The sequence below is a fragment of the Microtus oregoni genome, unplaced genomic scaffold, assembly GCF_018167655.1.
Source record: "Microtus oregoni isolate MIOR12 unplaced genomic scaffold, Mior012 000007F_ref0000211, whole genome shotgun sequence".
NCBI lineage: Eukaryota > Metazoa > Chordata > Mammalia > Rodentia > Cricetidae > Microtus > Microtus oregoni.
Genome location: NW_024543066.1, coordinates 35,659,837 through 35,674,834, shown reverse-complemented (window position 1 = coordinate 35,674,834; position 14,998 = coordinate 35,659,837). Strand labels below are relative to the sequence as shown.

The window sequence follows — 14,998 nt, the reverse complement described above, 5'->3', positions numbered from 1 at the left end:
TTAGAAAAATTATATGACAATGAGAGTAAATAGTGAGGCAGATAAAGGAGAAGATGGAGTGGAAGGAATGGAGGAGTGGACTTGATCATACCCTGTTATATGCATGACTGAAGATCTTGAGCAATAAGAAAAGAAGAAAAAGATTGAAGTTAAAAAATTGAAGTCTGGAATTGCTGAGGTATAGTTTAGCATCGTTAATGTAATTACAACATCATCACAACCAGCAGGCATGTTAAAAATTTAATCCCAATAGCTAGAATGTCAAAACATAATGAGTATGTGAGAAATGAGAAAAATATCTTTGAAAAGATGCAACGCAAGACAATACAAATCAAGTTAGAAAAATGGGGGAAATGAAAACAAAAATAATGATTAAAACTGAAAGCACAAAACAAGACAGTAGAAAATGCAAATACGTGGAAGACATGAGCACGGATGGTAATTGAAACCGGGAGAGAAAATGAGATTTCTCCCAGCAGGAGCGAGCATATTGAGAAAAGAGGGGCCCTGCAACAGAATTCAGAGAAACGAAAAAGATGAAAGGTCTAAACTGGGGTAGACAAATCCCCAATGAAAATGAGAAATAACCCCTCGAGAAAATGGACGAAGAATGAAACAGCTCCACCAACACGTGCTGAATATTTTAATTCACATTTTATAAATATTTTCAAATGAGTGAAGAAGTTGAAAGTTTAGAGAATTTTATGATTAACAACGATCTAGATTCAAGTATTTACACTATGCCATCTTATTCTTATCACCTACTTTTTTCTGGTAAATCACATGGAATATATTTACAGACATACATTATACCACACCTATACACATAAATGTGCATCATTTAAATACATGTCTGATATAACTATAATGCCATTATCCCATCTGCAAAACTGTCTGGCCGCTTTAAACAAATACCAAATTATTTCCAATAGCAACACAAAGACAGCCAGCCTGAAGATACTCAGAAACATAAGGAGACCAAAATTTAAATCCAAACCAAGGTGTTTCTATAAATAAAAGGGGATGACGATTAAATAGGATGTTAAGCATCTAGCCTCAGAAAGTGCCGAACCAAACTAAGATGTGGCATGCTGATACCCAAGCATTTTTCCTGAGTATTAAAAGAATTCTATACACATGAACACATGGGTGAGGACAATTAACATATCTATCATTCCACACATTTGTTTGTTTGTTTGAAAAGAGCAGCTAAGATTTATCTATTGAACAGAAATTGCTAATATAGCCCAATCCGGCTATCTGTAATCTTCACAGTGCATTTGGACACAGTGCATTTATTTGAGATTGCAGACCCAAAAGGGTTTATTTATAGTAGCAGCATTGGGTAAATGAAATTAAGCAAAGAATCTCCTTTATAGGACACTCCCCTAGGACAAGATTTTCAGAGAGAACTCTTCAGAGGAAATGGCATACCTATTAATAAATGTTTCCCACTGAAGCACCTTCCTTAGATAATCAATAGTATTTGATCACACGCAGGAGAGCAGCAAGGCTGGCCTATCTAGCATTCAGCACGAATATGGAGCTAACCTTTGTAAAGACAATGGGTTTCTCCATTTTATCTTACTTGCTAATTCAGTGTAAACAATATCACCATTTAAGTAACAGTAGGATATAAAACTGAATGGTTTTATTGTTCGGGTGACTGACCTTTATCCATAATCCTCTAGATCAAACTTGTTCAGGAGTTTTTAACAGTAATCTCTTGGCCTGCATTTGTTAAGAGTCTCAATGGCCATCGGCTGCATTTCTAGTGAATAACCTCAGGGGCGTGTGATTGTATTTTATTATCTCATTATTTGGCCATAATTTACATCTTAACTTATGGTACTCTTCCACTAATTATGATGTCTCGTTAATAGTAATTAAGAGACTAAAACATTAATTCACCAGGACAGTTACTCAGTTTGATGGGCATCTTGCTTTAGCATATTCTCTGAAGTCATGACTGGACTTAAGGTCTGTTGACCATGCAACATCCCTTCTGGAAACAACGCAGGCTAGAGAGATGAGTCATCTCTAAATCAGCAACTCTCTCAAGAAAAGGAAAAACTGCAGGAAAATAGATAGTTCAAAGAGTGAACTCAAAAGTTGAAATCTAAATATAGAAAAGTCTAATAATTTGAATAATTTTTTTCAAATCTTAATTTATCATATATCTATGAATAATCTATATAAGCACAAGAGCCAATTACTATATAAATTCCTACCAATACATTTGGTAACAAACTGAAGCAAAATGATTGCCATGGATCCCTAGAATTCTGCAAGCCATCTTCTAGCTTCAAATTGGTAACAGTGTGTGTAGGTTCATTGTTCTCAGGTTGGCAGGATCTACAATCACCTAGGAAACGTGGCTCTGGGCATGTCTGGTAGAGCTTGGTTAGATTAGTTCACCTGAGCTGGAAAACCCCACCCTGAATAGGGGATAGCATCCAGGACTGCAAAAAAAAAGAGCAAGCTAGCTGAGGACAAGTGTTTGTTCATCACACCCTGCTTCTCGATGTGAATGTGACATAAGCAGTTGGCTTGTGTTCCTGTCTCAGTGACTTCCATCCTGATAAGCATACCCTCCAAATGTTAGCTGAAACAGACACAATCAGGCATTTGCCACAGTCACAAGAAAAGTAAGTAATATAAATGTTCATTGCTTATATCCACGTGACTCTTTTAGAAACAAGGACAAAGGAAATTACTGAAGGCCGGGAGCCTAAGAGGACCTGAGAGCATTCGGGAACTTCCTTAAGAGGAAAAGATCCTGTTAATCTGGGAAGCAGCTTTTGACTACATTAGGATTGCCATCTCTTGACTATGAAGTGTCCACTACAGGCTTGATATCTGATACTGGTTCTATAGCGAGAGGCATCATTTACAGAGGCTATGGAACCACGGGAAGGTGGAGATGGCTTGACAAAAGTCAGCCATTGGGAGAACACTGATCCTTCTACCCAAGCCCTGATTCCTACCATATGCTCTCCTTCCTTATCGGCTGTGATGTTATTCCTCACATCCATTAGAATTTCCAGCCGCCGCCCCTTCCCTACCATGAAGGACTGAAGTCCATGCAACTCTGAGGCAAAATGAATCTTTCCTTCCAGTTGTTCGTGTCATGTATGTTGGTCACAGCAATGTAAAATGAACTCATGTGCTTCCTCGGACTATGTAATGAAGGACAAGCCATCTGTAATCTGATTTTTATAATACAGAAATCAGTATTTTTTGAAGGACAATGAGTCACATCCAAAATCTTATCACACACATTCCTTTGTCTCAGTCTCCAATACTGGAGGCATTTTCCTTGAAGCCCATTGGGCATGCTGGTCAGTAAATCAGGTAGACAATCTTCATTCTTCCTCTTGTCTCCCAATTCCAATTCCCCAGTGTCATCCCCCATCCCGTAGCACACCATCTTCAGAGTCCCATCTTTCTTCTCTTCTCCCATTTCCTTGGATGGGTGGGGCAGTTGACAGTTCCTCAAGCTTTCCTCCCCACATGGACCCTCTCAACCCTTCTACCCCATCCTCATTCCTTTTGGTCAGCTCCCAATACCTAGAACACATTCCATCTGGGACCCCCAACTCCACAATATCCATACCTGGCAGGAACTCAGAAGCCACCCAAACAGCCACCATACTCCTAAGTTCCAGAGAGGTGAAAAGATGAATCACCCAACAAAACGTATTCACATAATAATAATTTGTATAAACCTGGGTAGCCTCATCCATGTTCTTTGGGGTGGCAGGCTAAATGGAGAAATGACCCTGTTAACAAAAATGTGACCACAAAGTGTAGAAAACCTCAGCATGGGGACAGTGTAGCTTTGTGCTATTCACAATCTTTGACAGATTCTAGAAAATTAAACTAAGTCAACATGGGGAGGAATTGCTCATTTGATTTGGTTTTTGAGACAGACTTTCATTTTGTACATCAACCTTACTTGGAACTTGTGTCAAATCCCCTGCCTCGGCCTCCAAATTACTTATAGATTATAGGTGTGAGCCATGACACTCAAACTTAGGTTTTTAGTATTGAATTTGCATACATCAAAAGACCTAGCTTTAACTCAAATAAGAATTCTTCAGACTGTTAATAACTTCTGGTTTGTATAGACTCGATACTCCATCTCTAAGTATTCGCATCTTATTATGAACATCATCACTCTTACAAATAAAATGCTCCTTTTAACCTTTTTTCACTAAAAATTCTATTGTAATTATGCATTAGATCATCAGGGAGCCCAGTCTCCATGATTCAGTCTTGATGGACAACCCACAAGAGCCACAGTAGAGCACCCACCTTGTGTGTGAAATGACCAAGTAAAAAGCTGTCCGTAACCACGGTGTCCGCATCGCTTTCCAAGATGTCGATTCCACTCTCTCTGCATGCATAGACCTGGAAGTTTTTCAGGTGCAGATTGCTGCTTCTGAAAATCTATAAAGTAACAGCCTACATTATGCTAAAGGTCTAAGGATTGTTTTTTCTCAGACTTTCTACGATCTCTTTAATTATTGATTAAGTATAAATAAGTAAATAAGCACGCTGGCATAGTTAAGCAGGTTTTGCCTACCAAGATCAGTACAGACATCTCAAAGTCGTTAACAAATCCCCCTGGAAATTACAGTTTTCCTCTATCAGGCAATACATTAAGAGGTTGATGTGAATTGTCCACATATTGAAAACAATCTAATAGTCCCCAAATGTGCAAAATTAATTAATAAAAGTGTAGCATTACAAAAAACTTCAGTGTCTAGCATTTTAGCACAGCATTAGTAGTGCTAGTCAGATTTTGCAAATACAAAATCAGTAAGTCTGTGTGTGGATTTAACATATGCATACTTACTTATGAGTATTGGGACTAACACCTCTACAAAGGCATGAAGGAGTAGCAAAGTTTAGTAGGGATGAAAATAATCCCATTTTTCTGGCAAATGGGGTTCTTGCTATTCACCTTGGTCTCCTAGTATCAAGTGCTCTTGGGCAAGGTGATTTTTAACTTCCCTAGGCCTGAGGTTCCCCATCTTTAAGATGAGGACCAACAGCTAACCTAATGGTCGTGCCTTGTTCTTTAAATCATATCATATTTGCATTCATACTTGAACTGAAAGTGTCCTGCTGAGGCCTAGGTATCCTTCACATATGATGTAGCACGCTTTCACATGTCGTTCAGATTTTGCACATCCATGTCCTAAAATGTCCGCCTGCAAACATTTTATAAAATGACATTTCTTTGGAGACGGGCTATGAGTGCAAACCAGTTAAAACCTGAGGTGGTAACTGGATAGCTACTACCTAATTACAGGCACTCAAAAATAACTCATTTGCAAATATATTTAAAAACAATAACCAAGCCTTAGTTCGCAAATCTCGGGTTTTAAATTATACAGTAGCAAAGTGTAAATTAAAGGTGTGGGTACGGTTTTCACAGTGTGCTATCATTTCTCTTTGTTATAGAAGAAATACCATCTGAAACATGGTGAAAATAATGCTTTTAAACTACGATTATACCTAGAAAATGAAGAAATATTTGGTTCAAATAAATAATTCTTATCTATGAGACATGAGAAAACATTTCCCCACATGCAAAAACAACACCTAAACAAACTAAAATAAAATGTTCAACATATTAGGGATCTCCTTGCTAGTTATCTTAATTGTATATTTTAGGCTTTCTTCAATCAAAGTTTTCTTCCTTTTATTAGGAACTTGAGTAAATATTTGTCTTTTACTATGATTTTGCTTTTGTTCTAGTTCCTATGCTTTACAAACATATTTCCTCATCTATGTATCCTAGGCTGCAGCTCTAAATTGCAGAGATGAAGTCAATGCAGTTGTCTCTTTGTAGTACTGGTGACCCTAGGTAATTTTGTTCCTAACTGACAGGAAACAAAATTTCCCTTTTAAAAGTCACTGTGGCAATAAAAACTAAATGAGTAAACATGAATCTATTGGGTTTTTCTTGAGGAAAAAATAGTAAATAAAACATATTGATTAAAGAAAATGGCAGCTAGATCTGAACCTATTTTCCTTTGAGGAACCATGTTTTTCTTAACACTGTAGCATTCATTATTCAGGAGATTACACTAACAAACACATGTTTGTGTCTTTACTCTGCAGTTGGTTGTGTGACATTTGACGATTCCATTACTTTTGGGTTCTTCAGTTATTAGTCATAAGTAGGAACTGAAAGGGAAGTATGGGTGGATGAATCTGTACAATTGTCACCTCCTGGTTGTAAATGTCATTAAAAGCCCTGTTGCCTTATTTTCTACAAGAACTGTTTTGGGGACCCATATAGAAAATGACCTCTGATGTGGGATTTGTGTATTCAACACCACACACACACACACACACACACACACACACACACACCTATGATACCATTGATACTAGTTGTGATAACATCACAGTGTTCTCATTCTCATCAAACTACTATCCCTTGGACAGAGTGATGTAACAGTCTGCCTCTAGAAAACAAAGACTGTGTATATATGTATGTATGTATGTATGTATGTATGTATGTATGTATAAGCTAAAATCATACCTTGGCACCACCTGCACTTCCCCAAACCATGAAATCTTGGAAGAGAGTGAAGCCTGTGTCATTATTCCAAAGTGGTTGAAATTTAGGATATATAAGGAGGCCATACCTAGAAAGAAAGGCAAAGAATGAAAATAAATTCAATATTTCCCCAGTGAGATTAAAGGGAGTTTTATTCATTTTTAAAAACTGACATATAGGCATGGACATCTTTACAGGTGTGTGTGTAAAATGTGTGTTTGTGTGTGTGTATCTGATCATAGAATTAATGGATCAACTGATACTTACTATTTTAATTTTCTTAGGGAATCCTCTATGTGTGTATAACAGTAATACTAACATCGCCATTAATAATTTATACGTTTGATTTCTTTTACCCAAATCCATGCCAATACCATTATTCATCATTCTGAACATATTCATCCTAACAGGTGTGAACTTATAACTCTTCATGGTTTTAATTTTCAGCAGTTTTAAGTACTTTTAATATACTAGTTCATCTCTTCCATATGTTTATTTCAGAAATGTCCTCTTAGTTCTATTGTCAAGTTTAAAGTTGGATTATTCAGAACGCATTATACTGAGTTCTTTGAATGTCTCCTGTAGTCTGGAATTTATGCTTCATTAAATATAAAAATAATGAAATTTGGGAGCATGGACATAAGCAAAACTTGGAACCCTCCTCGGTGATGGACTCTGCTCATTTCTCAATCTTTTCTTTTTGTACCCTGTGACTTGCTTCTGCCATTTAACCATAAACAGATAGCCATGTTTCCTGATATTCTCTCAGCCCTTATAACTTTACTCCTTTTAGTAGAATAAACCCTAGCACTTACTTATATCACATTTTGTTCTTGTGTACTTTCATATTCTACCATAGCTTGATCTTGTCCATGTATTCCTTCTCTCATATTCTAGGAGTAACAAGGAGAAGAAGTGCATGCTTTATAGCTGCACTTACAGTATAAGAGATCATGCCCAACTGGGCTGGTATCTTAAATGCTATTGGCTGAAGGAGCGGTCTGTGTTCCCACAGCATGTATCATTGCCACATCTCGAATCAAGTTTCAAGAAGCCTTCATCCTTTGTCCATAAAACCAATCATGAAATCACAAGCACCCCACTTAAATGTAAATGAATTTAACCAGAATTACCTGGTACAAGAGTGAGCAGTGTTCAACATGAACGAAAGCAGTGGAGCTTGTGAGGTTTGCCTGGTCACAAGGTAGAAAACATAGCCATAGCCAGCTGCACACACTCTGTTGCCCTACAAAAATTAAGGGAGATTTAAAAATAGTTATTACATACATGCAGAGGTTGCTGCAAAGAAAGAACTTTCTTGTCCCTTTCTACTTTCTTACTTATTCTTTTTTCACATGTGATAAAGATTTTGTGGACTGAGTTGTTCCAGATTTCACCATAGGATCAACCTGTGCCCTTACTTGCCAAACTCCAGAAAACTTAACTACACTTTAAATTGTCCCTCTCCAGAACTAGCCTTCCATTTTAAATCTTTCTTAAAGTTTCTGTGGCATGAAGATGTGTGGGCTAGCTTTAGTTTTTAAATTTAACTTCTTTATTGATTCTTTGGGAGTTTTACAACATGCACCCCAATCCCATTCACCTCCATATACTCCCGTATCCTTCCCTCACCACTTTAGTGCCCCACACAAAAGAAAAAAAGAACAAGAATGCAAGCAAACAAACACACAAAAACAAGAACAAAATAAACAAAAACAACAACAAAACTCTTTGCTTCTGCTTCTTTCCCTGCCTCTCCAACACCTCTTCATTCATCCTGGTGGCTTTGGGAACAGGGGTGTGTCACACAGCTTATACCCTTTGTCCTATCAGCTTTAATAGCAAATGTTTGTTGCAATGAGTCCCTGGTCTGGTTAAAGGCTTCTGGTGTCCAGTACACTGACTCCTCACAGGAACTCATCTAGGACACCTTTGTTGCCCTGAGTCTTAGACATCCTGTAGGTATTGTTCCACAGTATCAGTCCCTTCGTGAACTCCAGTAGGTCCTAGTTGGGGTAGATGACAATGTGGGTCAACATAAGGCCCTGCTATGTATCTGTGTGGTAGCCAAGTCTGTCAGTCTGGGATACCAGGGCCACCTACCTCAGGTGAGGGGGTGGAGTCAGCTCCCCTATGTCCATACCCTCAGAGTTAGTTCACTCTCCCCTGTAGTAAGGGGTAGTGCTATCACTCTGGAGTGCAGGGGCCAGTTTTCTTGCTGTAGTGTCCAGTGAGAGGTAAGGCCAGTTTTACCAAGGACAAAGAGGGATACTGACCCCTCAGTCCTCTGATTTCATCTTACATGATTCCTAAGGCCTCCTGAGTGATGCAGGCCACAGACATCAACACAGTCGCTGCCTGCATTGAATCACAAACCCAGGCATGGTCCTCAGTAGCTGCCTAGCCCTGAAGCACAATCTGTCTCCAAATAGAAGAACTAGACACTCAGGTCAGGGTGGTTCTGGCAGCCACAAGACCACCAGATACCACCAACACCTCAGGTTGCAGCCCCAACCCTGGGCTTCTGTGTGGCCTTTGATGGCAATACGGTACTTGGACTTCAGCACAGACCCCAGCTGTGGTAGAGCCCCAAACCCAGATGTGGTCCTCCACAGCACAGCACACACACTACAGGTAGCAGTGTAGACCATTCAAGGTCAGCACAGGTCCCAGAAGCAGTGTGGCCAAACATGGTCTTCAATCTCATGTTTCTATATGGCCTTTGATGGTAACAGGAGCCTCAAACATCAGCACAGACCCTGGCTACATGAAGGCCATGGATCATGACATGGCTTCCAGCTACAGCTCTGACCCAGATGTCACCATGACATTGACCGACAGGTCACTCAGATCTGAATGTATCCTGGCCCTGGTACACCGACTCAGGTGGCTGATCTGATTCTGGGCATCCTCGTGGCACTTGATGACAACAGAAGCCATGTACATCAATCTGGACCCTGGCCATTACAGAGTCACAAACCAAGATATGGCCCTCAGCAATAGCCTGACACCATGGTACTGGGTGGCACCACAGGCCACCCATATCTGTATTGTCCTTGCTGTGGCATGGCCATCAGACTCCAAAAAAGCCTCAGGCTCTGGCCCAGATCCTGGGCCTCTGTGTGACATCTAGTGGCAACCTTGGTGACAGACCCCAGCTACAGCTAAGCCATGGTCTCAGACATGGCACCAGGCTACAGCTCAGCCTGGTTGACATTCTAGTTCCAGGATGTAACCCCAGCCACTCAGTCCAGAATGGTTATGGCAGCATCATGGCCCCTGGACATTAACAAGGTCACAAGTTATGGCCCAGACCCCAGACAAGTGTTCTTCTGTGGCCACATGAACCATGGACATCAACATAGGTCTCAGCTGCTATAGGGTCATGGACCTGGACATGGTCCTACACCTGAGTCTCGCTGTTACTTAGATTAAAAACTGGGGTATGTCAACTCAGCTGCTTCTCTGAGTTGGTACTATCTATAGGAAGAATCAATAGTTGATTTAACTATATTTGATCAAAGCATACTTCCAACATATGTGTATATACCTGCTTTTCTCCGTTCAAGGGTCTTTTCTTAGGCCAGGATAGCCAAGCCTACCTGAGAAATATACATTATGAAACAGACTACTCTTCTTGATTATGGGATACAGGCTCAGTGCCTCCCAAATAATCCATCTCCTGTCATCTGGGAGGTGGCCAGGTGCTAGCTAGTATAATACCAAGAAAGCCCAAAATGTCTTCACTGTAATAACTCAGCCTCAAGTGCACACTGCGAGGACTGGAGAATTCACTCTAAACTGGCATTTATACCTGTTGGGAGAGGGAAAGTCAGTCTTCTCCAGTAGAGAGACACTAGGTATAGCAATCATTGGGGGAAAAACCTCATAGTAGTACTTCAGCAACATATAATGGAACCCACAGTTTCTTGTTTATGGGCTTTTACTTGGTCACTGTATGGTGAGTTTTTTGGAAGGGGTGGTCTATTTTATTTTCTTGGTTTGGGGGTTGTTGTTTTATTGGTTTGTTGTTTTTTTTTTTTAGAAAGAACTTGAAGTTGGGTGGGTATGGAGAGGAAGAGGACCTGGAAGAGCTTGGGGAAAGAGGAAATATGAACAAAATGTATTTAAATTTAAAAGATTGTTTTAAATAATAAGAACTTTTAAAATGAGAAAAAGACCAATAGGTATTTCTCCAAAGATATGTAAAGTAGCCAATAAATATAGGAAAATACAGCCAGTGTCAGTAGGGATCAAGAGAAGGCAAAGTCAAAGCAACAGTGAAACAATACATGAGCCTGACAAGATGCTAAAACCACAGGGTATTAGTAAGTGCCGGTGCATGGTGGAGAAATCAGGACTGTCACATGCTGATGGTGGGGCTGCAGAATGGAACCACCACTCTATTCAAAGTGTGACAGCAGTTTTGTGATTTCCTCCGTAGGGAGAATGCTACAAAAGAAAATCTACCCTAGAGTAGGTTAGTGGTCCTCTAGGGATGGAAGAGCAGCCATCATCAGCTACCTTTCTTATACCTTCCATGACCATCTACCTAGGGATGGCACCACCCACAGTAGGCTATGTTCTCCCACATCAACCACTAATCAAGAAAATGGCTTCATGAACTTGCTCACCAGCCAATCCTAGATTGATCTATTCTCAGTTGAGATTCTCTCTTCCCAAATGACACTAGCTTGGGTCAAGTTGACAAAAAAACTAAACATCACTTTCACTGAGTCATCTCTGCAGTCCTATTTTGACCTTTTAATGCTGAGATTTGAGAGCTCTCGTCCTCCTTGTGGTATTCTGTTGCACCGGTAGCTATTTTCTATTTTCCTTAGATTGAATAAAATCACTTTGTCCCATCGTTTGACTCATTCTTTAGCAATATTTTTATTGACTTCAATTATAAATTAAAGAATGATTTGGGATCTTATTAGACTTTGAATCGAGGTGACACACTGACAGATGGCATGTACCAGCACTCTCTACGGAAGGTAGAATTTGAATATCCTATTCTTTGGAAGTGCCCCGTGTGCCACAAAACACATGTCCAAAGTCCATGAGGACAAATGGGAAAAGAGCTTTTACATCAATAAGGGTGAAAGAATGTTCCTGCCTCAGAGGCCTTCGGGCTGTTGAAGTGTGAGTCAGGGCTAGAGTTGTCCTGAGTCCAAAAGACTGACCCACAGGACCCAGTGCAGGGCCAACACATGCTGACACAATCATCCTGCTGTTTACTTAACTTTAGCTCAGTGTTTATTTTGGGTCCCCAAGGCTCTTTACCCTGGGTGCTTGTAAACAGTCTTTCCTTGTTGTTATTCAGTTACAGAATGTTTTCTTCCCGAGTGGACAAGTTGGCCTGTTCTCTACTAAGTGTCATTATTTGGGATTCCAAACAGTTCTTCTGTTCCCCGAGGTCATTCACAAGTCTAATCATATTTCCTCAGTTACCACATGGCCCTCAGGAAATGTCACTTAGGAATATCTGGACGCTGTGGTATATGAAGTTGAATTACTATTCAAGAGGCCACAGGACTTCAGGAACTTGAGGCCTTCTCTAAGACATTAATGGTCTTAGGAAATCACGGTCTAAAGAATCTAAACCAAGAATAATTTTGTTTCCTGGGAAATGTGGAAATATCTGGAAATAGTTACTGTTAGCACAATTCACAGGGCAGAGGAAAGCACCATTGGTGCTTAAAACACTGCTACATAGAAGAAACCTGTAACAATCCACCAGAAGTACCAGTGTGGAGAAATACCAGGTGTCATAAGAGTAAATTACATCCACCTCCTAATATCTTACATTTGGTGGAATTCCATATTTTTATGCTAAATATAAAAATGCAACTAATTATAATGAGGAATATTTTAGTGGTCTTCACATGGAAGGTAATTTCAAAATAATCAAATCTGGCACTAAGCATTCTCAAAAAGAGTATTACTTAGCCATCTCAACACTGTGCTAAAAAAGGAACAGAGTGTGCAATATTCATTCTCAGCCTCAGGAAGAATCCTTATCTCTCAGAAGATGAATATAAGTGCTCAGTATATCTGTCCAAAACAAAGGCATAACATAGTGCTTATTTCCTATCATGATGACAAGAGGAAACCTTCCCCAGCAAATATCATGTGAATTTCCATCTTCCAGATTATCTAGTGTCTGCCCCTACAACAAAAGAGCACACCTATAACCCAAACTGATGATTCAGCTATACCTAAGAACTGGGAGTCAAAGAAAACATCTCTAGGGACAGGGATATGACTTAGTTAATAGAGTGCTTCCAGGCAAACATGAGGAGAGAAGTTGAGAATCCCAACATCCATGTAAAGAGCCCTAAGTAGCCACTCATTTCTGTCTGTATTCTCAGAGCTGTAGATAGAGTCAAGAGGTTCCCTGGGGTTTGTTGGCAAAGTCTCAACTGAATGGGTGAGCTCTGCAATCAGTGATACCCTACATCAACAAATAACACAGAGGGCCAGAAAGATGGCTCAGCTTCTAAAGTTGCCCTGAGTTTGACCCCTGAGCATATATGGTAGGAGAAAACCAAATCCTATAAGTTGTCTTCTGGCTTTCACTTGTGGGTCATATTATATGCATGCACACACACACACACACACACACACACACACACAAATAAATAAATAAATAAAATGTAATTTTTAAAAATTGGTTTGATATCTACTGAAGAAGACACCTAACATCAACATTTGGCTTAAACACATATGCACACACACACACACACACACACACACACGCGTGTGCGTGCACATACACATGCACACATACACACAAACAGGCACACATGCACACATCAACATTATATTAAATGGTGAAAAATAGAAAACATTTCCTCTAAAGTTCAGAATGATACAAGTTGTCAGTCTCTACATTCTTTTGATATAGTGCACATGTGCATGAGCACACACAGAGACACACACACACAAATACAGATAACTCTTAAACACCCACCTTCTCTTCAAGCACGGCGAATAATGAGAAGTACGCCACAGGCTGACAATAGCAACATTAATTTAACGCACACATCCTTTTCATTGTCATGTGTGCCAGCTCAATACCAAGACTCGATGAGAAGGGAGAATGTTCCGAAAGTTCAGAAAGATATTCCAGAGGCTACATCCAGGCCCATCACCAGTGCTCAGAAAGCATACATGTTCAACAAACAAAAGTGTTAAGTTCTAATAGAACCTGCCTCAGTTCTATTAGAATTTAAGGAACATCTGAGTATCACACGCAAACACTGTCCCAGTACATTTATAGTGAGAAGGGATGTTGCAGCTTTAGTCCTATGTTTGCCAGGAAGACTCACTTTTCTTATAAAAGAAGGACATCAGCAGTCAGCTCACGTTACCGCCCACCCTTCTTCTCAATTCCAATTGGGTACTCTACAAAGGATTCGTGAAGAAACCGCACACTTATGCAGGCAGCCAGAGGCTTGCAGGAAAGGGTTTAAGGCAAGCAGGGAATTTTGTGTGGAAATCAATTCTTTGCAGAAGTCAATGTGTTATGGACATTCAAGCAAGAGAAATTCTAGAGAGAATGAATTGCTCAAGTAAGCCAGCTCTTTGAGGTATATATCTGCAGTCAGTAGAAGAAAAAAAATGGAAGGAAGGGGTGAGTTAACCCTTCAGGCAGCTCTTAAATATGTATTACCTATTGAGTGGGGGAAAGCCAGAGAACTGAGGTTGGGTCCTTTAAAACAGAATTCCTTACAAAATTGATTCACAAACTAGAACAAATTTTCCCCAAATCAAATGGATGTCACCAACAGGCTCCTTCTTCCTTGGGCTCTCCTGAAAAGGAATATGCTCATAGGTAGATTCTAATATCTCTGTGAATATAGGCCACTCTGAAGCACTGGGAGTGAACTGTCCCCTGATGCCTGAGAATAATCACTCCAGCAGGAGAGTTTGGGAATAGTGGGTTCATGAATCTGCGTGAAAGAAATGGAAGACTGGCTGCTGATGCCATTGCTGTTGAGAGAAGACAGGCCTAGAACAGAGAGCAGAAGCTAGGGCAGTGCATAGTGAGAGGGCCACCAATGTGCTTTTAGGAAACAAGTCAATGGTTCACAGAGGAGTGAATAAAGATGGCCATGCTTCTGTAGACTCCAGCAAGGCACTGCAAACGTTTTGACTGATGAGAAGGTACAGGGCTCAGATTTGATTTTCAGAGAAACTGACTTTTATTTGATTCACCCACAGCCTGGGTAGGGTGACAGCAGACCAATTGCAGGTATGAAAACCAAAAAGAATGCCCCAAAAAAATCACTTTGTACTATGCAGAGTTGAAGGTGAGGAAGCTGGTGTCCACCTGGGTGTGAAGAATAACTCTCTACGCTGTGACAAAGAATCTGGTTCAATGTTCTGGAACAAGTCAAGAATAACATAACA

At 40.1% G+C, this 14,998-nt stretch overlaps 1 protein-coding gene across 1 annotated transcript in view; it reads right to left on the bottom strand.

Moving 5' to 3' along the window:
- Positions 1-14,998, bottom strand: part of Pkhd1 (PKHD1 ciliary IPT domain containing fibrocystin/polyductin) — a 443,194-nt gene that overhangs the window by 234,488 nt on the left and 193,708 nt on the right. Inside the window, exons 43-45 of the mRNA XM_041656327.1 lie at positions 7,714-7,826; positions 6,563-6,668; positions 4,318-4,452 (exon numbers count right to left, since the gene is read on the bottom strand). Coding sequence (XP_041512261.1) covers positions 4,318-4,452; positions 6,563-6,668; positions 7,714-7,826 — 354 coding nt within the window. The remainder of the gene's footprint in view (positions 1-4,317; positions 4,453-6,562; positions 6,669-7,713; positions 7,827-14,998) is intronic.